We start from the raw sequence: 24,831 nt of genomic DNA, 5'->3' as shown, positions 1-24,831 counted from the left end.
ACACTGCAAAGTGCAAACGGTTTGGAGTTCGAATATAATTTTTTCAAGGCATTAGATAAATGAGATTAAGCGTCCGATCGAGTATAGGTTTTCGGTGACATTTTATGGAACAAAGAATGACTGTGGAAACCTGATAAGTACGTACTAAATAGTTCAACATAAATATCACTTCCTGTTTTCGTACAAAATTATAAGGATTTATGCTACCCAATCAAACGCGATCTTCAACAGTGTAAAACATCTCTTTATAAGAAAACCATCGAAATTCTGGTCATGTTGCTATAAAAACGACAAAACTGTATACACAAGTAACCGCAAAAATCACTTTCAAATTTCAGTTAGCAGCAATTAAAAAGGACCCTGTATATCACCAGGTGATCAACAAGATCTGTCCAGCCAAAAACAAACAAAACACTGAACCACCATGTTCATCCGGCCGAGCAAAAGCAGTGTTCCCAAGTCAACCTCTCATTAATCTGCTAAATAAAAATAAAATCCAACATAAGCATAGGAAATAATTAAAAAAATTTAATTCTAGTGTGCAGAAAAAGGCTGATCAAAGGTAAAGCAAACCGAAAACGTCTACAAACTTAGGTTTTCACATTAACCGTAATGCTGCTGTCGTTTGGGCGCAAACGATCCATCCACAGGGCTACTAGGACGTCCACTCCCTTCCGCAATGTGCATATCGTCCAGCAGGGGCAACATTCCACCCAGCTCCGTCTCCTCTTCATTGTCGGTTCGGGTAATATGGTGTAATCGATCCAAATTGTCGTAGCTCTGCAGGAGTGTCGGGGCGACTCCATTCCGACGACTATAACCTTGAGAGTTGTCCAGTCGTGTATTATACGACACCGGCCCCTGCACATTTAGTCCCATATAGCCGCGTCGAACGGGCACCCGACATCCGTCACCCAAATTCGTGGCAATACTGTCCGCGATGGTGGTGGCATCGTCAGCTGCGCTCCAATTATCGTTGTATTCGGCGGGATCGTAGCCGCTTGTAACTAGAGTCCCTGACACACCTTCAGAATCCGCTAATTTCGGCATTCCATCCAAATCCTGCTGATCAGCGCTGGCGTTAAATGAAATGGCTTCTTCCGTTTCTTCTTCATCGTCGCCTGGCGGACTCCCGGCTTGGTTATTCACCATCATTAAAGCATCCTGCAAAATTCGAAGGAAATATGGGATCCAACAACGTACATCAATTTTGAAGAAAACAATTATGCCTGAGAGCTCTACTGTGAAATAGACTATACCCACAGTCTACAGCTTAAACACACAATTCCAGTATAATAGTCTAAAAATTTAAAATGCTGAAATATTGCTGCGCTATGTACAACAGCATCCACAACGACAGTTACCTAATGCTTAACAGCCAATAGTACAAACAAATGTGGTGCGAGTATAGTGTTAAGCGAAGGTAAGTTTTACCTCGGGTAAAATTTCTTTGGTGTTTTCCAGCAATTCTCTAGCGGACATTGTCCGCTCAAAATACTGCCCATTTCCGGTTTCATTGCTGCTAATTATCTGATTATTCCAGCTGCTGTTATACGTCGAATAATAGGACGACGAGTGAGGATAATACTGACTGGAGCGTATATGCCCACTTTCCATTTCATTTTGAAGCCACTCGCACATCATGGTTACAGCGAGTTTTAGCTAGAAGTTGGCAATATGAAAAGTGTTAAACAAGATTAAAATGCGGTTTGTAAATGCGCCCGAAAACTTACTTCGCCATCCAAGGAAGTCTGCCATCGAGCTAACAAATCGGCAGCTAACACGGATTCCTGTGGCGTGCGTAGATGGGACGACAAAAAGCGCCATAAATTTTTGAAGTACAAATAAGCCCGGCGAGGATGCAAGTTGCGGTTCCGCAACATGATCGACAGAAACCCTTCAGATTGTTCTAGTAAAAAAAAATAGAGAACAGATTTACAATTTGTATCCAAAGCTCTTGCGCCAGATTTATAAAAATTAAAATACAAGATTCGCAAAAAAATTCGATCGGCTTGATACAGTAAATGTCAGCTTTGACAGAACGAAGAAACCATCTTGTCATATGGCCTGGGTATCACAGCGAACACCATAGAGCAATAAAATTTTAACACAGTGTAATTATTAAGACCACTATTTCTACTTCTTTTTGACAAATGGCCTATGCATTTCATATGCACATATGTACGCACTTACAAATTCCGTAACGCATTTGTATGAAAATTACTGCAGTATGAGTGATTTCGGCAAAAAAAACTCACCAATATGTCTTGATGTTAAAAACCCATCGACACGAATGATAATCCATGAGTCCTCCAAACTGATGAAAGCAAAACAGAAATCCAGTAAAGTACGCAGGTCTTGAATATACTGGGCACCCAAAGCGGCCAACAAGGTATACAGCAAGCGGGCAGTGAAGTTGGAGTTCTCCCATGACAAGAACTACAAGAAACCTGACAAAGTTATTCTAGCCATCGCAAAATCGTACTCAAAGGTATCCAGACCTTAATCATTTGGCGCACTTCTTCCATAGGGAGACATTCTTCAACAAGCTTCTTCAGAAAGACGTTGGTCATGTATAGTTGCTGTACGAGATCGTGGGAAGCCGTGTACGCGTACTGACCATCGACATACGGATTTGGTAAAGCCTGCAACCACAAAAACGATCGTAATATTAAATAAGAAACCATCGGTTCTCCAATCTACCTCCACGTCGTTGCAAGAAACGCTAAATTCCGAGAAATCAATGGAGCGCACTAAATGGGCAATAGTTGTATACAGTTTACTGTTTTCCCCATTGGTGAAATTATGTTTAAAGATGGAAACCGGCATATCGTCGACAGCCAATCGAATGAATATTTCCGGCACTCGTAATCGGAGCAGAACTTCTTTCTGCAAATTTGAAATGTTATACATTTTATCGCACTATTTTTTATGCCAGCAAATTACCTGTTCAGCCCCACTAGTTGCCAAATTATGGAACATCCCAAAATACTGCCCCAGCTGTCGCACGTTATCGCCCGTTTCCTTCCACTCCAGCAGGCTCACGCAGCACGAAAGAATCAAATCACCCAAAGAAGTAATCTCTTGTGGAAATTTATAGCCTGTAAACCACAAAACTATAAAAAGTACCTCGACAGCAATAAAAAGTAAGAAAAAGTCAAATCAAAATACGAGTTGCACTTACACAAGTGAGTGACTAAAATCTCTTTCAACAGCTGATGCAAAATTCTGCATATTTAAATATATACATATATATATCTGCATACACTTAGTCTACATACACTTAGTCTTAGTTTACTGACACTCACCGACATTATAAGCAGCTTGAAGTGTCGAAGGTGGGCAGGGACAATCCACTCGACTGTAAAAAATCAAGTGCCCCAGCAAGCGCATAACGGCAGATCTGATCTCTTGACTGGGACATTCCACCAAATACTCGAAAATCCTCTTGTGTTTTTTCAGCAAAACCTGCTCCGATAAATGCCACCGGCCGACAGCAGTCACTTGCAAGATTTTTATAAAGCTCTCCGTAAATTCGTGAACAGCTCCACGCAAATGCCGACGTGTACGGAACACGACGTCAAACAGGATCTTCCCCAAAAATTCTATCACAGTTACAGCAAATTCCTCTATTTCTTCGAAGCTTAAGCCCCACTTTGCTAATGGATGCTGCGCTCGATTCTGATCTGCCGGTACACTGACAACTGTCGCAGCATTTTGTAAGAACTTCCTGAGGAATGAAAAGTATTCCGGAAAAAACTGGCTCCGATTGTGGACAAACTTCAAATTTTCTTTCACTATCACACTACGCAGATTCGGTGGAATCATATGCACAACCTGGGAACCTAAGCAGTAAAGTACAGGTCGTCAGAAAGTTGTCAATCTGTTTCAGAAATTATTAATTTACCTATCGATTCAGACACAAGACGCATCCGCCCAGGATGCTCTTTCGGCATCGGCACACTCTGGTCGCAACGCTCGTAGAACAAGATATACGCGTTCCACCATCTCTTCTGCCTAAAATATTCAAACCGTCAAATATCAAACATAATATTCTGTCAACAAAATTCGTACGGGTGCTCTCCTCCGAAACACTGCACTTTCATCTCCTCATCATCGTCGATTTTGCATTCCGTCACGTCGCCATCGTCAAAACGATACCATTTGGAGAGCCCATCTCTGCAACAAGGAAGATTACATTATACATACCATTAAAGGTCTCAGGAAAATACCATCAAAAATTAGTACAAACTACTGAAAATTAAAGTCACACACCGGTCCAAAATATACGAGTAATAATGGCCTCCAGTTGCTTGACCAGAATGGACAACAATGCCGACCAGCCTGTATTTGGTAACAGCGGTGGACTGCGGTTTGGTGGGGGTTTTCGCGAGACTTTCTTCGATAGCCTGCATAACATCTTCATCGTCAGGGATTTCCTGTCCTTCGCTTTTGGCTAAACCGGCTGCCGTATAGGGCTCCATGTCGATTTCGCGTGGGAATTCAAAATAATCGTTAAATTTAATGGGCTGCTCGCGTTCCCAGTCATAATCAAATCGTTTTAGCTGGATGGTCAGGATAGGCGGTAGTTTTTTTATGCACATTCGCTTTACTGCATCTACTTTTCGCTGGCATTTTTCACATTCATAAGCGTTGGCGCCTTCCAAAAGATCTCCTTTTACATATAGTTCCAGTGCATCTTGCAGAGTATGGAAATTCCGAATGTCGACATTCAGCGCAGTAAATAAAACTTCACGAGAATAACGATGCGGACAATCTCGACAGATTTTCTGATCCGCAAACGTCCCGCCCAAAATCCGACTCATGAAAGGCATCTTTTTCATTGACTTTAGTCCCTCGTCCACGCTGTCCACAACGCTGTTGTAGAATTCCAAGGCATCATGCTGTTCTCTCAGATTCACCGGCTCATTACCCAACCGGAAGTGCTTCCAGAATCCACGGGGAATATAGAACTGCAGTTTACTGCAAGCCAAATGGCTAAAAATAATCTGCAAATGCTTAATCAGTCCGACATTGTAATCCTTTACAGACGCCGCTTTGGCCGGCACTAATGGACGTGATGCATCCCCACTCATCTCCATAATATCTCCTCCACTGAACGGTAACACGGGACCCAACTCCATAGGAACTGAATCCCCTTCTCCCCCTTTCTCGTCATTTTCTTCGTCAGCATACGTTGAGGTGATGCCATCAATTGTCAGCAAACCATTACGAACGTTGGGAATCATAAATAGTTGCTGCAGCACTGAATTCATGTAGCACGTAGCTCCCGCGTTCTTTAAACCGACAAAGCCATCCGTGCGCCGTGGCCCAACAGGGGGACTGTACTCCCATTCGGTAATGGGCTGAGCATCGGCATAAAACAAGGATGTCAACGTTTCATCCAACAGACGAACGTTGGCAGGCGAACCCATACATAATTCCTTAATTACATCAAAGGCTCCTGTAATGGCAATAGTTGTCTGGCAGATTGGACGAGCTTGGTGGGGTAACTCCAGTAGAGCGAAGGGATCAGAGTAGGCAGGGTCAAAAACCGTATCGCCGTGCGCCCAATTCGGAGATCCTTGATCGTCGACAAGAGCCCCTGGACAAGCTGCCTTAGCCAATACTCGTGCGGCCGGAAACAAAAAATCTTCAAGCAATTCCTGAAAATTGATGAACATTTAAATGAATGGGACGACTCACGTACTATATTCGAATTACTGTGCAATCCTAAAATCCGTACTCATCCCCAATCACGAAACAAGGTGCCAATTGCTACCTTTAGATTCCGTTAACATAAATTATAAAGCACCTTTAGAAGTGGCGGTCGACTGATATTTGTTCGAAGCAGCTTCCTGTTCTGCGGTTTCACAGTTCGGACTAATTCTTTCAACAATACCAAATGTCCTTCCAGCAACACATCATGAATGCACTGTCGCCCTTGCTCCATGCAAACACGACGGCACTCTGCAAACCACTGCAGTTCGCTGTTCAGCATTTCACCGGTGCTCTCTTGAAGCGATTGCGTGCTGTTTAGCTTATTCAGCAGACTGAAAAGGAGGTAGCTAACAAAAATGTTCAATACTCGAAGCTAAACACAAAACGTACTTTGCCACTAGCTGAAACGCTTCCCCACACATTTCCGGATGTTTTCTGGATACCCGCTGAATATTGCCAAAAACGGAGCTAAGCATGTACCGATCTAGAGGCCATTTTTCGATTCGCAAACTCAGCAAACGAAAATGAAAGAAAGCACTTTGTCGAACAACAGGATTGCGGCAAAGAAACAGCATGTCGTTAAAAAATCCAAACCACTGCGGATTAGGACCAGCTGCTGTAATCATGTCTTCGATGCATTTAGGGCATAAAGCAACACTTGGAAGCAGGCAATCCAATGCTTCCAGAGCTACTTCCTGGTCGGCAATATCCACAAAATCCGTTTTCTAAAACGTACAACCAGTTCAGTTTGTGCTGTTTCATGACACCTTAACGCTGCAACTACTGTAAACATATCGCAGAAATCGAACAAATTGCTATTAAATAATCATATGCTCGTGCAACAATTCGAATTTCGTACTACAGTCTTAAAAATATGTCAAAGCTGTTATGTTACTATTACGATCGATCCACACAGTATACAGAATCTAAATACTGCATAATAACAGAAACGAGTGAATCAGTAAAATACGGCAGTACACGAATACAAAAAATCGTTTCCGACTGCCTTTTAATGAGACAGAGTTTTAATGGATATATTCGAGTTAAAACCATGTAGCGGACAACTTCAGTTAACCAGTAATACAATAAACTTGCCTTATGTAATGCTGCGCTTGCATCTTCTTCTGGACACTCAAGCAAATTCAATGATCCGGATGCCGCTGTCCATACCAAATGTCGAAGAGCTTTGCACACATCCACTGACGGCAACTGCATGGAGCCTTCTTGCCACAGACGCTTTATTTTTTCACTCATACGACAGATGCCCCAATCGTTCATGTTATTCTTAAAGTTTTCACCAAAAGCTACAATCAGTGGGAGAGAATCTTCTGCAAAGCCTCGACTCATAAAATTTCCACTGGCTTTTTGTCGAGCGGGATTTTCCACATAATCCAGCCCAATCATACACATGACGCTAAGGAACAACTTCACCATTCGCAGTATACTGCGATAGCTACTCTGTTTGGTTAGCACATCAGCATTCTGAAGAAAGTTGTTTCTTTTCAACGAATCCAGGAGGTACTGAGCAAAATCCCGCTTGGTGATTAGTTCTTTGCAAAACCGAGCAGCGTCTTCCATTTGGGACTGCTTAGCCGGCAATAAGAGACTCTGGAACACTTGCAAATTATACAAAACTTCTGATGAGTAATCACAATGGAAAAAGGCATCAAACTGGATGGATGGATCCAACACCGACTTGTAGACTGCTTCAAGGATCTGATCACTGGCTGGAAGAATGCCAAGCAAGTCTCTGGCAATTTCTGTCAAATTCCGATTGCCCAAACGTATTCCCAGGTCAGCCAATCGGATGATAAAAGGAATAGTATCAGGACTTTTGGCGATATACAACCCAGGCAGCTGATTTTCCAGATCGGGGTGTGTCTCATCCGAATACGCTGTCTGGGGAGTGTCCGAAGGAGAAACATCAGTGCTGCTTTCAGGTGAAGACGGCACAATACTTTCCGATATCAAGTTATCTTGGAAAGCTACAACAGAAAATCTGGCAGTAATAACCGGCCTATCGCGACCGTGATCCACGATGCCGATCTCTGTAATAAGTCGCCTGTCCATGCTTGGAAGAATTTCATTATTATTAAAATATAAGTCCAATTTGGGAGCACCAGTCAGATGGCGGACCCTTCAAGAAAACAACAATGAAAACACATTATAGAAAATATGGACAGTCGGAAACGACAAACGTACTTCGAAGTAATAGCTCGTCGCAAACCACCCAGCGTCTCATTGGTGTGAGTGTGCAGCTCTTGATCATCGAACTGCCGAGGTGGATTTAAGAGTTTCACAGTCACGAAAAATCCCACTCCAGAAGTTGCTCTGTGAAATTAAATCGAAATTCGCGATACTGAATACTTCGAAAACCGATAATTTTGTACTCGATTCGTTTCAAATAGCTAAATTCTGATGACACAAAAGCTACCCTGAAGATCTGCTCACCTATGCGCGTTACTTATCAAGAAACAGTATAAAGATCACCGAGTTAAAGAGACACAGTAATAACTTGAGAAGAAAACGGCGAGAACAACAACATTGAAAGGTCGCCTAACATCACAGCAGCAAAAATTTAAATACAAATTGATGAAACAAAATTCAACTTGTAACAAAAAAAGCACGTAAATAATAAAAACAAACCAACCGAAGGCAATATGCATGACATACCTATTTAGCGGCAGTCGAGCACGCTCGAAATGATACTCTCGATCGTACTGGGTGACGTGCTCTTTGATGACCTTTAATATCCTGACGGCTTTGTTGGCGTCTTGTGTGATTTTGTTGTGATATTCTTTGTCATTCTTCAACTCATTCAGGTTATCGTAAATGGTACGCAGCCTCTCGATACATTCGGAAATCAATTCGCTGTGTAAACTAACCACGTTCAAGGCTAATTTCTGACTAGGAAAAGCGTATAAATCACGAAGGAGATCAATGCCAAAATTAGCAATTTCATCACGACTGCAAAAAAAACACTATTATTAGCAAATTCGACAATAAGTACATGACATTTATACAAGCCTTGCTTACCAGTGCAATATAATTTTCCACAAATATTCCATTCCAAGGATATCCGGCTGCAGGAGAAAGTAGTGGGATTTCCTCTTCAGCTCCAGTTTGCCCTCTTTCACGTTAACGAATCGCAGAAATTTACTGAAGCACAGAATACCTGCTTCGGTCAGGCTAGACGGAGATAACTAAAAACACAAACAACAAAACCGGATAAGGCAAACAGTAGGAGCAATAATTTAGAACTTCCATTCAACCTGTAAAATTTTGGATTCGTAGAAAGGCTTTATTGCGCTGGGTTCCAAATCAGGCTGATCGGCACTCATCAACCGATCAAACCATCCGAAACACAAATCACGATCCAGCTCCACTACCGGATTCTCGGCCAAACAACCCCATAGTCTTTCCGGTTTCGGCAGACAATAATGAGTGTTTTGCAGAATATAATGCAAAAGTTTCAGGCGACTTTCTACATGACAATAGTGAGAATATTTTGATTTTAAAGCATCCTGTGTTCGTGGATCGAAATTCGGAAGATGCTCGTTCTTAAACACAAAACGAACTTGGTCCAAATATTGCTCCAAACTGCTGATAACTGTATCGATGATGTTATGCTCATTAACCAAAAACATTATGGCATCCACTCGACTGGCACCATGAGGTCGCGATGTAATTCCACCGATATTATTCATGCTCTGAAAAGATATATCTGTATGAAATTCGAAGATCAAGCAGAAATCGAAGTCAAACCTCAAAAGTATTTACGCTCCTGTGCTTTTACTAATCAAGATATTTTAACCGCATAAAGTAGTAATGGAGAAGACAACATAAACTTATCGTACATATCTGCTGCGCGAAAAAAGAACAAATGAGCATACTCGAACATAACTAAATATGCAGAAATTGCAGAGTAGAGTATTATCCACTTGTAATGAACTAAAACGACGCCAAAAATTTCGAAAGATTAAATTTCATATCCTGACCCAAAATAACTAGGAATCGAATTTAAGGAGGAGATTCCCCTTCAATACCGTACCTCCGGAAACTGATCACAAATACTTTTAATATGTCCAAGCGCGGGCACTACCCATGTGTTTTCCTTGATCTCTTCCACGCATTTCTTCAACCATGCCATCTTGAGCTGATCCCTATCATGTGAGCAAACAAATTCCAAAATTTTCAAATGGGCGTTCAATGCAATCTCCATGATTTCCGCTGGCAACTCTTCATTGTGGCACAAACTCCACAGTAGCTCCAAAACTTTAATGGCCATAATTCCTTCCTTATCATCTTCGGCCAGTCGGCGTATCAGATCCAGCAATTTCTCACGCTGTCGACGAGATGCACTCACCCAGCTGCCTTGAAAGTGTTGAAAAAGATGGTCAAGCTGTTCTGGAGTGAAATCCCAAGCCAGTTTGGTTAACAAGTCGTGAACGTTTTTTACGATGGCTTCGTGCTTTCCGTTCTGTGCGTTCCACAGCTCATCCAAATCGTTCAACGACAAACTTTTCTCTTTTATCTGTAAAAACGACGGTTCTGCAATAAGCTAAACGGCAACGATTGTAACCGCAAAGGCTCGATAGGCGCAAGACAAACCCGATCTCAAACGACCCAGACAACCAAGGTACATTGGGCATATGATGCGCTCATAAATAGACATAAAATTAGCAACAAAATTAAAAAACCCGTACCAACGGAACTCGTTAAAAGATATAAAATTAGCAAACACTCGAGCTTACCATAAACCGAATGATTTTTTCCAGCTTCTCCACGTACTGGGGTTGATGCATGCTATCGGCCAGAATAATCGTAAGGACATGGTTTTCCTGTAGCCATTTGGCCACTTTTTCCGATCCCAGTGCCGACTCTTCTTCAGCGAACGGCCGGTGTGTATAGTTAAGGCTCTGCACGATACGATTAATCTCGTTCAAGGCATGCATCTTCCCATTATAAGTGGAAACTTTCAACAGTTTAAAAATGGCAGAAAGACGTGCGATTTCAATATGCTGATTAACAACAGCACTTTGCTCGTGCAGCACTTTGGCAAGAGATCGCAGGGAACGGAGAATCATGGTTACTGGATCATTTTTTCCATCCTGTTTGCCGGACTCTTTCTTAAATTCCTCATCCGACATAGACCGAAGGAAGTGTGGCACGATTTCCTGCAAGATATCATTCTCATTTTTTGATTCCATTGAAAACCATATTTTACTACTGAAACGCGCGCGGAGACCGGAGAGGCGATAAGTCACTTACGAAAATTTCCCAAAAGTACCGTTCCACCGTTCTCTTTGCTAAATAATCAGCACATGGCCCAAACGGGCGTAACCAAGCCACCAACAATGGGATGGTAAGAGGTCGCTCATTTTCCGTAATGCGTTTCTTCAAATTGTTAAATCCTCCCGCCTGACCAAAGATGTTAAGAAAATCAACAAGATACCCACGGGGTGACCGGCTGTCGAAAGATCGTGCGTAAATATTTGGAGGAATCACATCTTCTTCAGATTTCATTTCGTTTCCATCGGCTGTATCTCCAAGGTGTCGATGTGGAGCAAACACGAAGGTGCTTCGTCCGGGAGGAAAAATAATAGTAGGAAACTTTTCCGAAGCCCGTGTACTATTGCATTGGTGAAACCGGCATTGTGGATTTAGGATGATACCCAGGAGATCCAACAAACCCAAAATATCATCCGGAAACTTTATGGCAATCAGTTTTAAAGCTTGTTCGCATCGGCGGTAAATTTGTTTCTACAAGTAAGATTAAGTAAACGACTAGGTCCATTATTTAGGTCCTTATAAATATTCAGAAATTAACCAAAAAAAAAACAGGTATGCAACGTTTAATACGATTTACTAAACACGTTCAAGTTGTATGAAATTTTAGGGTTTGGCAAAAAAGTTAGATTATGATATTATGCAGTATGCACTGATGTTTTATCGTTACTAAGCTTCACAGCATTGCCAGTACTGTAGTACAAAATTCTGTTTGCAAACTAAAAATAGTTTTCCAGGAAAAGGAAAAATTATTTCAGTACATACGTGCGCTTCCGTTGACCAGCTACCCACGCTATCGTCCGCTAATATCTTCTGGAAAGCAGTTCCAATAAAATCCTGATAAAAAGCTACAAACTGAGGATATTCCGTATCCTTTCCTGAAAACACAACAACACCCCCACTGTAGCAAATATCCAGCACAAGCAGCAGCTGTCGTATCTCACCCGTTTCCGCCATGCGTACACAGAACTTCAAAAGCTGATGGAGCGAATGTCCCTCCGCCACCGCGAAGGGTGGACCGGAACGGTGGATAGTGTACGACAACTGCTGTTTGAAATCCTCCATGCGACCGAAATACAGCTGAATGGTGTCCTCCGTCAGTTCCTCCTCGTCCGCAGCATGACTCGGTGATGTGGAGGCAAACTCCGCCGACGCCGCCGGGGGTGCATGCAAGGGAATGGCCTGGCTGGGATTCGGCAGCGTCTGTTCCACGGCTTCATCGTCGCCGCGCTGAGTGTACACTGATTCCGTCTGGTCAAAGCGAGCAACGGAGCGTTCCGTCGGAGGGGAGGCGGGTTTAGGGGCGGGGGGCGCCAGGGGCGGTGGCGGAGCTAGGGGCACGGCAGCAGCGGACGGATCGGAGGCGGACTGTACTTCCGCTGCATCGCTGCTGGGAGTTGTCGCAGTCTCCGGGACCATGGTGTCGCCTGCTCCGCCAGCGGAGACCTCTTCGTGCTCATCTGTACTCTGAACTGGCATCCTGAACGGTAACAGTTCTGGCGCTACAAATTAAACAACTCTGAAAAGAAATTTAATTGCATAAATAAATAATGGGCCTAAGGGCTAAGGTAGAAAAAAAGTTCGCATTAATAAAAAAACACAAAATGTACGGTACGCAGTAGTCAGTACACTGTCCAGATAGCAAGACGTTTTGGCCTTTTCCTGTGAGTTAATAATGTATGCTCGCTACCAGAGCAAATCTTGCCGGAAACCAAGGATATTGTCAGAATTCTAGCAACAAATATAGCACAAGCAATACTGACTATGGAATCAAAACGCGACGGACGTACGATATGCAACGGAGGGTGCGATGCAGTGTTACTCTATTAGTCTATTAACTATTTGTGCAAAAGTCTAAAATTTAATAAACAGGGGGAAAAGAGATTATTCTGGCATAAAACAGCAATAATTGCAACGTTGCACACGTTTTCGCGCTGAAATTTCGGAGCTTATTTAATTTTAGTTCGCTGGAACTTGTCACTGTCGTTATGTCGTAGGTATCACTGAATCACAGATGGACCGAGAATAGATTATGGCACCAAAGAAGCTTGAAAGGAACAACAGTCGTTCTCGGTTTTATTTTTCACAGATTCATAACCGTGAGTCCGTAACCACCATTCTTAACCAAGTTCCAGTAGCAATGTACCAAATAAAGTATGTAAGTCTCTATATGTGAAGTTCGGAAACAAAACATTTTACAATTTTCACATTCACTGTTCACATACACAGTGTTTACCTGCGCTCTGTATTATCCAGCGTTTTCACGGTTTCTGCGACTTTAAGAAATCCAACAATCTCACTACATGATCATTATTCATTCGCAAAGCGATATACTGTAAAATAATATTATTATATACGATCAACTGATGAAGAAATGCTTCTTTATCCAGCCGAAATTAAATGAAATTGATCAACATGGTGTCCGCGACAAGACCTCGGAAGTTGGAACCAAAATTTTAAATCCAAAATGTGTTAACGATGAAATTGCTCCTTTCATAAACAGCAAAGCAGCCCGACAAAACTGATTTGAAAATCGACATTACGGCTGAGTCCTGTCGCTAACCTTTGTACCGTACTACCGCACCTACCGACGCTACCGTACGGGCTGAGAGCCGGCGTTCGGTCGGTTCTCGGTATCGCAAACGAAAGCAAATAATCATGTACTGGGCTTTTCGTTTTGCTTCCTTCAATTCCAACGGTAACTTTTTGAGTTGTGAAATTTTCTCCGGTACCGGAATACAACTTATTTAATGAATTAAGTAGATAAGTTTATTTAGTTATTAAATAGCAAAGTCAATTTTGACGATTTACGATAATTCGAAAACTCGTGTTCGATAGGAGGTACGCGTACGAAAAGAGGTGACTGTAAGCCGTGTCAGGTCTATTCCTCAGCATTACAACAGCCGGAAAATAAAATTAATTAACTTTCAGAGCGCAAAAATGTGATTTCTTCGTTATTATAAATGATATAAACTACAGTACAATCACCACAATGCTACGTATCTGTCATGAACGCAAAACCGGCCCTCACCAAACCATATCACTAACGCTAGCGTACTCGTACAGTTCTGTTTTTATTATGCACCAGCCGTGTCCATTTTTTCAAATTATTCAAACTCGAATAACTACTGTTAATAAACAAACCAGTAACACAAAACAACACATGGTAGACGGTGAAATCTAAAACCGGTAAACGAAAGAAAACGTGTTTTTACATCCAGAACCATAGAGTTTAATATCGTGCTCCGCGTCTATGAGGAAAAATTTGTTTTGAAAAATAAGGATGATTATTAATCACCTCCGCGTAAATAGGTCTATCTTGAGGATACAGCGAATCGGGCAAAATCGCTGTCGTTCCATCAGCGAGCATATTCTGCGCAAACTGACGAAATTTCCCTGGATCAAATGTTGGATTAACCCGGTGCCGATCCGTCTTAGCAGTCCATAAACTGTTCCATGGGATATACGCACATCCAAAGGGAGATACTTCCCAATATCGCGAGAAGTTCTTCTTGATATACTCGCTAGGATACCTGCAGATACGTAAATTTTTAGCACGATAAGCACACAGTCTGACATACTCGTACAAAAAAACTTAATAACGAGAATGATCGCCAAAAATACTGAATATTATGTACAATTATTGTATTCTCTACGCATTAACAAACAAGACTGGTACTTCTCGGAGTTTCATCACAAATCGAAACAGTGCTATCGTTAAGGTCACAACATAACGAAGCCCGAAAATTTTTTTCAGCTAATCGGCGAATGTATTAGCAATGGCTGTCCAGCCAGTTTAAATACCGCATCCATATGCTGGCCGCTGACCGTTAGAATCAATCTCCAAGCGGGCGGGCTGAACATAAGCTGCGCCACTTGACAATAATGGACAGATTCCCCTTTGAGAAATCTTTGACTATTAACTACCTCACCAATCTAACTGCATTCTTCCGCTTCGTATGGCCATCACAATGAATCGCTCACTTTCCTCCAGTTCAGCATCCCATTTGCGAGCTCCCTCCTGCTTGTTGCGGTTAACGTCCGGGTTGCCGAGTATTTCTCGCTTAGCTTGATGAGCTCGAGCTCGATTTTCCATCGTAATAACAGCAAAGTTGTTATAGGGATCCACCACAACATCCACCGGCTCATCGTTGACCACAAAGCGTGAAAACAATCGACACAGGATCGCCTTATTACGTGCAGCATCACAGTCTTTTGGCAAAACACGTACATGCAACGTTCGCGTCACCACTACAGAAACCGTCAGTAAATTGTCACGAAAACGTTACACCATGACCTGTCACAAAACAAATAAGAAACAGAAAGCAACTCACCTGAATAATGCATGCCTCGAGGTTTTGGGCCGAATCCACACCACCTCCTCCAGTCCGCCTCAGTTCCGACTGGATCGGGTACAGGTGGCAACAAAGCACGCCGTTGTGGCAAACTATTACCCACTTGAGGCACAGTGGCAGGCTTGCTGCTGCCTGTAAGCGGTACATTTCTCACTTCTCCCTGATCGTTCTTTGGTGCAGCAACCACTGTCCTAAAACAGGTGTCAGCTGAAACCAGATACTGCACTGCAGACGGATTAGTAGGTGCCTTGCTTACTTTATGTCATTATAAAATGCGGAGAGCTCATCTGCATTGGTGGCAGATGCCACTGGTGTGGTCAGTTGTGAATTATCCACAGCCACACCGACCGGAAGAGGAAGTAAACCTTGGGACTACAAAATGAGCCATTGAATAAACACTTAATACAAATTTCACCCCACATAAAACTATTGATATTTTTGCATCCTTCTAATATATTTCTGTGTGATATAACTTTAAACACATCACTTACAAGCATATTATAAACTGGCAAACCAGACCGCATACTCGCAAAAGGTACCACTGGAGGAGGCAAAGGTTGTAAAATGCCATTAGGAGGGGGCGGCACTGACATCAGCATGGCTGCAGGAAGCGGAAGTAAAGGAGGTTGAAAGTCCACAACCGCGGTTCGAGTTGTGGTCAATCCTTGGCCCGACAAAGCTTTTACGCGTGATTCAAGCGAGTCTACTTCTTGGTTCGACGCGTTCTTTAAAGGGGGTGGAGGAGGCACCGCAGTCAGGCCAGTTTTATTAACCACCATAACACTGAATGCGGGGGTATTCTGCATAGGTTTATTGAGAGCAGGAACTGGCAAAGGCAAGGCAGGGGGCAGTGGGACCGGACTGAGAGATCGCGGGGGCGACGGAGGTGATTCCGTAACTTCAAGTTCTTTTGGTATATTCAGTCGGAGCTTTTTAGTCTTTACTGAAAAGCTAGGGTGAAATTTGTCGGTTTTGGTAGCTGGAAATTGTGGCAACCATTTCTTTCGGAAACTAAGCAGCTGTCCTTCGAGGTCACGAAATGCTTTCTTTTCAAGCCAATTGTTGACGAGTCGCAGGGCTTCTTTCTACAGACGTAAGTTATGCACAGTTTAAATTAAATTCTTTCAACAGAAAAATCTAAACAACTGTTGGCGTCGGTCGTGCAACAGCGATGGTATTGTAGCATGCTTACAGTACCTTGATACGCTGCATTTCTATAGTTTTTTCTGCAATGAGATCCATGGCTTTTGTTGACAGGGATGGTGGCAGCTGCATTTCCATAGTGCGGTTTAGATGTTTCATTACAGTAGGCAATAGCCGGTCACTAAATTTTTCTTTACTTTTTCCGAATTCCTTTTTCGCTCGCGAAACTATGGCGTCTACCAAGTACAAACAGGCAATGACGCCTTCGAAGTTTCCTTCAACCATCTTGTCCATCTGTTTAGCTAGAATCTTCTCTGTGGATTTGTACAAATAAGCCTTTTTCGTTGCCACTTCGGCAAGGGTCAAAATGCGACTGCGCGAATGAGGCTTACTGCTGCGAAAGGCATCGACTATCTGCAAAAATTGTTATTCAGACGATCCCAGCGTATTTCCACGTACCATCCGATAAGACATGACAGACTACAAATTTAAGCACCTACAAATGGTAAATAGCACTGCCCAGTGCCCACTGCGCTTTCTATTACTGTAATTCTTCTGTCGAAAACAAACCAGCTGGTCTTTTCGACGCCTGCCGAGTGTTTATCGATGGTAAATTTACATGTACTGCAATTAACAATTTCTAAATAAACAAGCCCAATGCGCGCCAAACAATTGCATTTTAAATGTAAACAGCACCTGGCTTCAACAATTAACAAATTACTTCGTCTTCATAATATTTGTTTTTAATCTGAAAAGGCCAAAAAGTCTTTTACGTCTGGCTTACCTTTTTGGAAAATTCCTTTCGTAGTTGTTCATATTCCCCCGCGGGAATTGCATCAGTACTGCGCACTTTTTTGAGAGGAACCTTTCCGCGCAATCCAGCCACCGTATTCAATGCGAATGAAGAGGGCAGAGTTGATTTGGTCGCAGGCTTGACGTCGCTTCCTGGTGAACTGGGAGAATTAGGACTCGGCTCAGGAGGCGTGTGGCCCAGCGGCACCAGTGGCGCAACAACGCTCACTGCAACTTTCTCTTCACAAATATCCTCAGGAGGTTGCTTCGAAGCAACTGCACTGGTCGGCAGCTCCGCCTGTGCCGGCGGGGACGCAGGAGGTGTATCCTTCGGCGTCAAAGGAAGCTCGGAAGGGGCAGCAATGGGCGGTGCAGTCTTTGGCTGTGCTCGGCTGCGCTTCGACTTTTTGGAACTTTGCTTTTTGGATTTCTTTCGTTTAGCTTTGTCGCTTTTGGTCTTGTCACTTCTTTTACTCTTCGACTTCTTCTCAGAAGACGACTTGGACTGCACCAAAAGAGCCGAGGCTGGCGAAATGAAGGACAACAATTTCTTCTGGGATACTGGACTTCCAGATCGCGAGCGTTTTCGCGATTTCTTGTCCGACGTTTTGTCGGTCAGCGACGCAGTTCTAGGCTTCTGGAATAAGTTCTCGGTGTCCGCGCTTTTGACGTTTTCATTCGACGAGGAAAGTTTTGGGGTATCCATAATAACAGATCCTGTAGCCTACTGACTCAATACGTAACAAGCAAGTAGGGGTTCCACCATAATAATTATTCTCTTATCGTCTTACGGCGCACACTTGCACAAAGCAACGTTCACGAATTAAAATTCCCGAATTCAAGAGTTGTCACATAATCGACTTCAAATAATTATGTAAGTACAGCACTTTCTTACCAATCACATCCAGTCTTATAAATTCACAACTTACAATTAATATAAATTTATAAATAAAAATTGTAGCAAAAGTTCAGTGAACATAAGATTGATATGATAAGATTGATATGTCTGCATTTTTCGGTAAACTCGTACTGCTACTTCTATAACGAACGAACTGCTTGAAGATTTGCGTGATAAACCAAATCCGTGGAGGTTGCCCACTGCGCAGACCGTAGCAAATACGACACCACCAGAAGCATAGCCAGAAGCGGTTTTATTCTGCTTCTCTCATTGCGAAGTATAAGTTCTTTTCGAAAGTTCATTTTTTAAATTTTCCCCTTTGGTTCGTTTGTTTAAAAACGGGAAGTGTGGACATTTTGGAATTTGAAAACAGCTGCCTGGAAGTGCGATACTGCTAGAGCAGCTAGGAAATTATGCTAGTTCGAGCAGGCTTTACTTGGTCGCGTAATTCTCATATGTCCTGATCCACAAGGTTTTTGCAACAAACTACAGGCAAATACCAACGTTTTTGGTGGAAACGCATTTGGAGCTCCTGCTTCAACACCAGCCGTATCCGGGCAGCAGCCCACGTTTGGAGGAAGCACGGGATTCGCTTTCGGATCAACGGCTCCAAACGCTGCCCCAGGTTTCGGTGGGAGCGCTTTTGGTAAGGATTGGCAGGCAGTCTTATTTACAATTTTGTCTAACATTTGCAGGCACATAAGTACACTCAGGGGAATTACGATTCCAGTGATTCCACCTAGAAAATCCTCCATTCAAAAATAGTTAATATGTTACATTATCTGATTCAAGTACCCGACAATCGGCGCAGTCAGGCTAAGACAGCGTTTTCAAAAATAGGCAATTATAATTTGGTTAATCGTTAAATTGACAGGGGGATTCGGTGCACCTACCACAAGCAGTGGAACGTTCGGTGGTTTCGGTGCAACCGCTCAATCAGCGCAGCCGCAGTCGTCTTTTTTTTCTGGGCTTAGTCAGCCAGCCCAGCCATCGGGCGGCTTCTTCAGTGGTACCCAAACGACAGGAGGAACGTTCTTCGGAGCGCAACCAACTCAGCCAAATGTGTTTGGCGCTCAACCCGCCCCAGGTGGGCCCATGTCGGAAGCAGAGTATGCCGCTCGCTTGGCTACGTGCATCCAAAGTCCCTTTATCTTCGGAGATGACCGGGATCCGATCATAGCTAAATACAATTCCGTTTTGGCTACCATCGGCTGTGGGAAGGCTTTTCATAGTCAAGGGCAGACTCTGGAGATTGCGCCTGACAATGCGTTTTGCAAGTGGAAGGTTCGTAGTTTTTGAAGTCCGATGCATAGCGTTGCGCAAATAAAGCAGCCACTAAAACAATTCGAAATCGTGAACATATGGTACTTAATAATTACGGTGTTATTTATTACGTTTTGGTTGTTCACTTTTTAATGAATTTTATGGTACTTTCAGTGTGTTGTTTACATGCCTAAGCGGGATCCGGGAAGTAATGAAGGCGTCATCCGGATGATCTTTAACAAGACGGATACCGAAGTGTACGAAGTCAGAAGGGAATTGGCGGAGCTGTTACATAAGCTTTTAGGAGATCTGCCGAATGTTCAAGTGGAAATCGACGGCGTTGCTCCTCTTCCAGATAATAAGTAAGTTCACAAATTCATTAATCAGAAAAGTGTGATGTCGTTGCTACAAAACCTCGAATTTGTTTACAGCCTTTGGTAGACCTGAAATTAATTAGTCAGCGAAAATTCGCTGTTGCATCGTTAAGTGCTAACTACTAATGTACAGATGCGGGAGAAACGTGCAGTTGTGAAATCACCTTGACATAATTTGCTTTTGTAGATGTGAACTATTATTCCATGTCCTAGAACGACAAAATGACGGAAATATACGTCGCACCCCTGCTTCGGAATTGTTTTCATTCCTCATGCAGCCTGCACAAAGAGCACATTTGCAAAGTATGCTCGTAGAGGATGTTCAGGCCAAGGTCGCTCACACTAAAGAAATGGAAAAGCAGTATTTGGAAAAAGTTCCCCCTGGTCTCAGCTCATACATGTGGTACCAAGCACAAAAGGATAATCCTGATCCGGAGAATCTCTTTCCTGTGCCCATCGTCGGATTCAACGAGATGTACGACCAACTGAAGAAGGAACACGCGCTGGCTGCACTGTGCAAGGAAAAATCCACACTCATCGAAAATGATCTCCGACAGCTTGAGAGCAAAGCCGAGACAAACAAACAGTTGTCTTCCAGTTATCGTGATAAGTTGGATAAATTTGTATTGCGTCAATTGCGTGTAAGTTGCTGTGAGTAGTTGTTCATCCAGCCAGAGTTGTTGTTTTACATTTCCGCTGTCTTTTTAGATTGCGAGCAATCAGCCTACCATCGCGCGGATAGGTCAGCCTCTTTCCAAATTTGAAACCGATCTTTTCGATCAAGTGTCACAAATGAAGGCATCGATGGAAGCACCTGAAAGGAATTTGAAGGTGTGAAGAAGTGCATGCCAAAAATTGGCGATAAGCTTGAACGGATTTATCGTAACTTATTGCATCGTGGTTTTTGCGTATTACATGGTTGCATTTTGCATTGTTGTTTTGTTGCTACCTACCCTGTTTATTGTTAATATTCACTGAATGTTCGCAGAATCGAGCTCAAGAACTGGCAACCAATATTCAGCTGCACGATCGATATTTGACGGAGAGAGCAAAACGCCAGCCGCGCATCGACACCAGAAGCCTGAGCGAGACGGAGAAAGACGACATGGCTAAAGCCTGTGATTTGCTTTTTAATGTTCTAGATGCCTGTAAAGAAAGAATCAAGGAAGAAAAGGATATGTTACTCAAGCTCTTGTCGGAAGAAAGCGACTCCATGTCTGTTAACTGAAAACATTGCTTTTACGGATGAATATTGCTGCGACTTGTTTTACTGTGTTGAAACAGTTCTTCTTCAGATTAGGAACTTGTTTTGGGTTGATCGATAAATTTTTAATCTTTCGTTCTTCGAACGCTGCTTCTGAATCACCAAAAAAACGTTACCGATGGACAGTGGCCCTTGCAAATACGTGTTTTAAGAAAATAACAGCATTCAAAGACCAAACCGAGAAATGTCGAAATACTTATTTTACGAATGTTACTTATTCACCGGGCTCAAAACACTTGCATCACAATACACAATATAAGAGATAACTGGAAATAACAACGAATACAACCAATACACAGTAATCAATGTCCAAACGAAAGATGTCTGCAAGCACACCTAAATATCGGTCAAAACTGGTTGACTTTTTTCCTCAAGGACAGCTGCAAGGATTAACAATCAGTCAGAACCTTAAAGCCTAATGGCTAACTCTACGAGTAGCAAAAGAAGCAGCCACAGTACCGTTTATTATGGCTGACCACGGCAATGTAACATATGTCAAATGTCCGTTTAACGCAATGGACCCATTACGTCGGCGCTCCTTATACCAATGCCATCTGCAACAAAGCATGCCAAAAATCATTTCTTCAAACAATAAGTAAGCACACGTACGCTTGGTTCAATCCACGAAAACCCCACTGATTATAAAAACCCCCTTCTTCCACTTCTGCAAAAAAATATCGGTTTCTAGAAACAGCAAAAAACTAATCCGCTTTCACAAGCCGTACCATCTTGAAGCGGGGTAGCTTGCACTTCATTACTGAGCCGGCTATCGAATTCTGAGCGAAAGGATTCGGAATGTGATTTACGGAGAAAATTCGGCTGATTTGTTGAACGTAGCGGTACACCGATTTGTCTAAACGGGTCAGACTGGCGCCTGCTGTTCATCTGGAGCTGCTCCTCCTGAAATCGGTATCATTGTATATGCGAAAATAAAGAGAAAGGCAAGAAAGTTCACCAAATCAAACATACCACGTCTCCGAAATCAAACTCATCGGCCTCATCATGGCAAGGAGTGCTTGGTTTGGACCCTTGTACCTTCGAGACGGCCATTTCGGCATAGCCGCGTCCTTGTGGACCTTTCATACGGACGAACTCCGTTCGCCGGTTCATGTTCCACAAAGACATCCGCTCCGCCATTTTACTGGTCAAGCTAGCCTGCAAAAAGAAAGCTTGCAACCCGAACTGACAATGTGTGCAAAACATTTCTTAATATTATCGTAACGCATTTCGATTAGACCTACAAAATATTTCAAACATAATACAATACACTATGGAAATGCCACAGTCACAACTACTGCACTGCCGCACGCAAATCCCATTTTTTTCACCAAGCTGTAAGTAACTTACTCGGGCATCAAAGACTTGTTTCAACAATTCATAGCGCACCGATCCCAAGAATAAGACCGACTTAATGGATGATCCCATTGGATCTTTAGCAACCAGTTCCACACAAACCATTTCCCCATCGCGCACCACGATTTCGGAAAATATCTCCTCAAAATTGTCGATACAAAAGAATAAATTTGGGTAAGCCATTTCTTCTGATTCGCCTTTACTGTCCATACGTCGCTTACTGGGAGAAGCAAAAACCCTCTGCAAAAGGCAAAAGTTCAGCCATATAAGTCTCACCAAGAAAATCCATTCCATTTTACAGACAAGCATTGCAGTAACTACAAACGTACCGTAGTTTGGCGCCTAATTATTTGCAAATCTTTTGGCGTACTTCGGGAACATACAGCACACGTAACCAAATATTCCAGCTAAAAGAAAAAGTTATCCCTCGAACTCTGCCGCGAGATTTTTATAAACAGGAAAAGCATCTTACGTGATTTAATATTAAATTCAGATAAACTGTCTCTTCCCATTCTACTGTGCGATCGTTTGGAGCTGGCAGCTTCGCAATATTCTCTCTCCGAATGACATCCACCGAGACCTGCAAGTACGATGAAAAAATAAATTAATAGTAAAAAAATTATTAAAAACATTAACAAACAAGCAGCAAGGCTGAAAATGAGCTTACGCGTTCAAAAAGCGAAAAAGCATACATTTTTACCGTCATGACCAATCTTTCGCAAACTGCTGTATACTAATACAAAGGAAGTTTAAAAACGGAACTACGATTATTTACCTGCGGTATTCCAGTTTTGGAATCTTCCGGAACTGCACGCCGTACCAAAAACAACAAATCATCCTGCAGTTCGTGATTTTGATGGTTGATACTTGGCACAAAATTATCGAAAAACATATCGGCCCATTTGCTGTCATTAGTCTGCGCTGGATAAGGTGATACATGCAGCCCGGGATCCATGAATGCACTGCCATATGCCCATGTTTCTGTCCGTTGTTTGTCTGCGATGGCAAATTAAAAGGTTCGAAACAGGCAAAAGAGAAATTAAGAATGCAGTCATTTGGCGACTATTGTGATTAACTACTAAATAGGGAAGGAAACTCCAATACGACGTTGCTGGGATAGGAAAATTACTTCAACTTACGACGATTTTTCGAGCGCTCTTCGATGATAAAAGGGAACAAACGGTGAATTAATCCAGATTGAGGAAAGGCTGGAGACGGAGATCCTCTGGCAGCGAAACTGATCCCACGGTCCGAAGCACTGTCATCGTCCCAGTTCTCGCGCTCTGGTTGCAGACTCCTTCGTTGATCTATTTTTCGACGGGTGTAATTACTGGCAGCCATTTGTTATAGTACACAAACAGCAACTGCCAGCAATAAACGGTTAAACTAAACTCAGGACACGTCCTGGTGTTCCTAACTAGATTCCACAGTGCTCTTCCACTGACTGGCTCCCATACATCCCAATTCATGAAACATAGAATTACATATTGCAATCAAAGTTATCAAACCGAAAAAATTAAACTTGCGCTAATTCATCCAGCGCATAGCCCACAAATATTTGTTTCACAGGATACAGCAAACTATTGTTACTTAATCAAACTGCTGATTGATGAACGATAAGCCGCAAAACTTCGCAAGTACACCATAAGTAATAAGTTTTTACATAAATCATAAATGACAAAAAATCACAAAACATAAGAAAGCGAAAGCGGAAAGCAGCTATTAATTATTAAACAGGAAACTGTCTGTGATTCCAAAAGCGCCAAGATGCTGCACAACCGTATGCACCAAACCGAGGCGAAACTGCACAACCGTATTCACCATAATAATTAATAAGTAAACCCGGTAAATCACCGTAAATGTTGTAACTTTACAATATTTTGGAAAACCTTACCGATTTTGATTATTACTTAATGACAGTTACTGTAAATAACTGATATTACTATTAAAGTTCAGATATGGTGTCTTGATTTTAACTATGCCTATTTCGGCTTATTAATTTCCGGTTTTGCGTTTATATATTGTATTATCATTCTAATTATTTTAAGTTTGCAAGGATACGAGTATGGGGAAAGCATAAAGCAGTCGGCAGATAAATAATTAGCGGCCATTTCGCAGAGCTTTCCCGTAATATTCCCTTATGATAAATAGCACTGTATAAGTATTTAATATATGGCAGCACCGGCGTAATTAAATGTAAGCGCACTAAATAAAAATGTTAATAAAAAATAAATGTAGTCTATGGACATGACGAAAATCATTAAAATCCGGTGCGGTTTCACAACCAGAAGTCTGTCAGACAGTAAAGGTGTTGTATGTTGGATATCTATTGGTCGTTACGGAACTTACATTCAGTCAGAACTGATAAACTGTATCTTT

At 42.5% G+C, this 24,831-nt stretch overlaps 4 protein-coding genes across 5 annotated transcripts; 1 reads left to right on the top strand and 3 right to left on the bottom strand.

The window, feature by feature from the left end:
- Window positions 1–179: 179 nt before the first annotated feature.
- Window positions 180–13,514, bottom strand: LOC129585992 (probable ubiquitin carboxyl-terminal hydrolase FAF-X). Its single transcript, XM_055478972.1, has 24 exons — window positions 13,247–13,514; window positions 11,955–12,529; window positions 11,776–11,888; window positions 10,993–11,484; window positions 10,476–10,898; window positions 9,773–10,255; window positions 8,994–9,431; window positions 8,758–8,924; window positions 8,395–8,688; window positions 7,924–8,052; window positions 6,817–7,858; window positions 6,112–6,446; window positions 5,816–6,053; window positions 4,276–5,666; window positions 4,075–4,179; window positions 3,908–4,017; window positions 3,309–3,845; window positions 2,947–3,101; window positions 2,704–2,889; window positions 2,502–2,645; window positions 2,259–2,439; window positions 1,734–1,909; window positions 1,435–1,662; window positions 180–1,164 (listed from the first exon to the last, which is right to left on the bottom strand). The coding sequence occupies exons 2-24, from the start codon at window positions 12,487–12,489 to the stop codon at window positions 604–606; spliced, it is 8,463 nt and encodes a 2,820-aa protein (XP_055334947.1). The 5' UTR covers window positions 12,490–12,529; window positions 13,247–13,514; the 3' UTR covers window positions 180–603.
- Window positions 13,515–14,077: 563 nt separating this feature from the next.
- On the bottom strand, window positions 14,078–18,305 carry LOC129585726 (uncharacterized). 2 transcript variants are annotated; one of them, XM_055478538.1, is made up of 7 exons: window positions 17,293–18,305; window positions 16,563–16,922; window positions 15,857–16,450; window positions 15,622–15,737; window positions 15,345–15,556; window positions 14,943–15,261; window positions 14,078–14,543 (listed from the first exon to the last, which is right to left on the bottom strand). In XM_055478538.1, the coding sequence occupies exons 1-7, from the start codon at window positions 18,004–18,006 to the stop codon at window positions 14,243–14,245; spliced, it is 2,616 nt and encodes an 871-aa protein (XP_055334513.1). In that variant the 5' UTR covers window positions 18,007–18,305; the 3' UTR covers window positions 14,078–14,242. The 2 variants fall into 2 exon arrangements, with proteins under 2 accessions (XP_055334513.1, XP_055334514.1); XM_055478539.1 differs by having other exon boundaries at window positions 14,406–14,543; window positions 14,938–15,261.
- On the top strand, window positions 18,303–21,224 carry LOC129585862 (nuclear pore complex protein Nup54-like). Its single transcript, XM_055478746.1, has 7 exons — window positions 18,303–18,318; window positions 18,671–18,844; window positions 19,073–19,482; window positions 19,636–19,823; window positions 20,023–20,476; window positions 20,544–20,666; window positions 20,824–21,224. Exons 1-7 carry the CDS (start codon window positions 18,303–18,305, stop codon window positions 21,061–21,063), a joined length of 1,605 nt encoding a protein of 534 aa, XP_055334721.1. The 3' UTR covers window positions 21,064–21,224.
- Window positions 21,152–24,253, bottom strand: LOC129585665 (uncharacterized protein KIAA0930 homolog). Its single transcript, XM_055478438.1, has 10 exons — window positions 23,592–24,253; window positions 23,228–23,448; window positions 22,925–23,032; window positions 22,782–22,859; window positions 22,447–22,692; window positions 22,069–22,254; window positions 21,825–21,999; window positions 21,709–21,763; window positions 21,559–21,653; window positions 21,152–21,479 (listed from the first exon to the last, which is right to left on the bottom strand). The coding sequence occupies exons 1-10, from the start codon at window positions 23,791–23,793 to the stop codon at window positions 21,436–21,438; spliced, it is 1,410 nt and encodes a 469-aa protein (XP_055334413.1). The 5' UTR covers window positions 23,794–24,253; the 3' UTR covers window positions 21,152–21,435.
- Window positions 24,254–24,831: the final 578 nt, after the last annotated feature.

The sequence above is a fragment of the Paramacrobiotus metropolitanus genome, unplaced genomic scaffold (genome assembly GCF_019649055.1).
Source record: "Paramacrobiotus metropolitanus isolate TYO unplaced genomic scaffold, Prichtersi_v1.0 Parri_scaffold0000018, whole genome shotgun sequence".
Classification (NCBI taxonomy): domain Eukaryota; kingdom Metazoa; phylum Tardigrada; class Eutardigrada; order Parachela; family Macrobiotidae; genus Paramacrobiotus; species Paramacrobiotus metropolitanus.
The sequence above is the reverse complement of the archived record's forward strand: the minus strand, read 5'-3'. Positions and strand labels throughout refer to the sequence as shown.

Excerpts from the sequence above, each read along its gene's own strand:
- LOC129585992 (XM_055478972.1), bottom strand. The coding sequence starts at position 12,489 with ATGCCAGTTCAGAGTACAGATGAGCACGAAGAGGTCTCCGCTGGCGGA. Across the intron at positions 6,447-6,816 it reads CAAGCGCAGCATTACATAAG|AAAACGGATTTTGTGGATAT; the intron begins GCAAGTTTATTG and ends TGTACGTTTTAG. Across the intron at positions 4,018-4,074 it reads TGTTTCGGAGGAGAGCACCC|GCAGAAGAGATGGTGGAACG; the intron begins GTACGAATTTTG and ends TGAATATTTTAG.
- LOC129585726 (XM_055478538.1), bottom strand. The coding sequence starts at position 18,006 with ATGGATACCCCAAAACTTTCCTCGTCGAATGAAAACGTCAAAAGCGCG. Across the intron at positions 16,923-17,292 it reads GAAAGGAATTTTCCAAAAAG|ATAGTCGATGCCTTTCGCAG; the intron begins GTAAGCCAGACG and ends CAATTTTTGCAG. Across the intron at positions 16,451-16,562 it reads TAGAAATGCAGCGTATCAAG|AAAGAAGCCCTGCGACTCGT; the intron begins GTACTGTAAGCA and ends TTACGTCTGTAG.
- LOC129585862 (XM_055478746.1), top strand. Across the intron at positions 19,824-20,022 it reads GCTCCTCTTCCAGATAATAA|ATGTGAACTATTATTCCATG; the intron begins GTAAGTTCACAA and ends TTGCTTTTGTAG. Across the intron at positions 20,477-20,543 it reads TTGTATTGCGTCAATTGCGT|ATTGCGAGCAATCAGCCTAC; the intron begins GTAAGTTGCTGT and ends CTGTCTTTTTAG.
- LOC129585665 (XM_055478438.1), bottom strand. The coding sequence starts at position 23,793 with ATGGCTGCCAGTAATTACACCCGTCGAAAAATAGATCAACGAAGGAGT. Across the intron at positions 22,693-22,781 it reads TAATTAGGCGCCAAACTACG|AGGGTTTTTGCTTCTCCCAG; the intron begins GTACGTTTGTAG and ends TGCCTTTTGCAG. Across the intron at positions 22,255-22,446 it reads AACAAGTCTTTGATGCCCGA|GCTAGCTTGACCAGTAAAAT; the intron begins GTAAGTTACTTA and ends TTCTTTTTGCAG.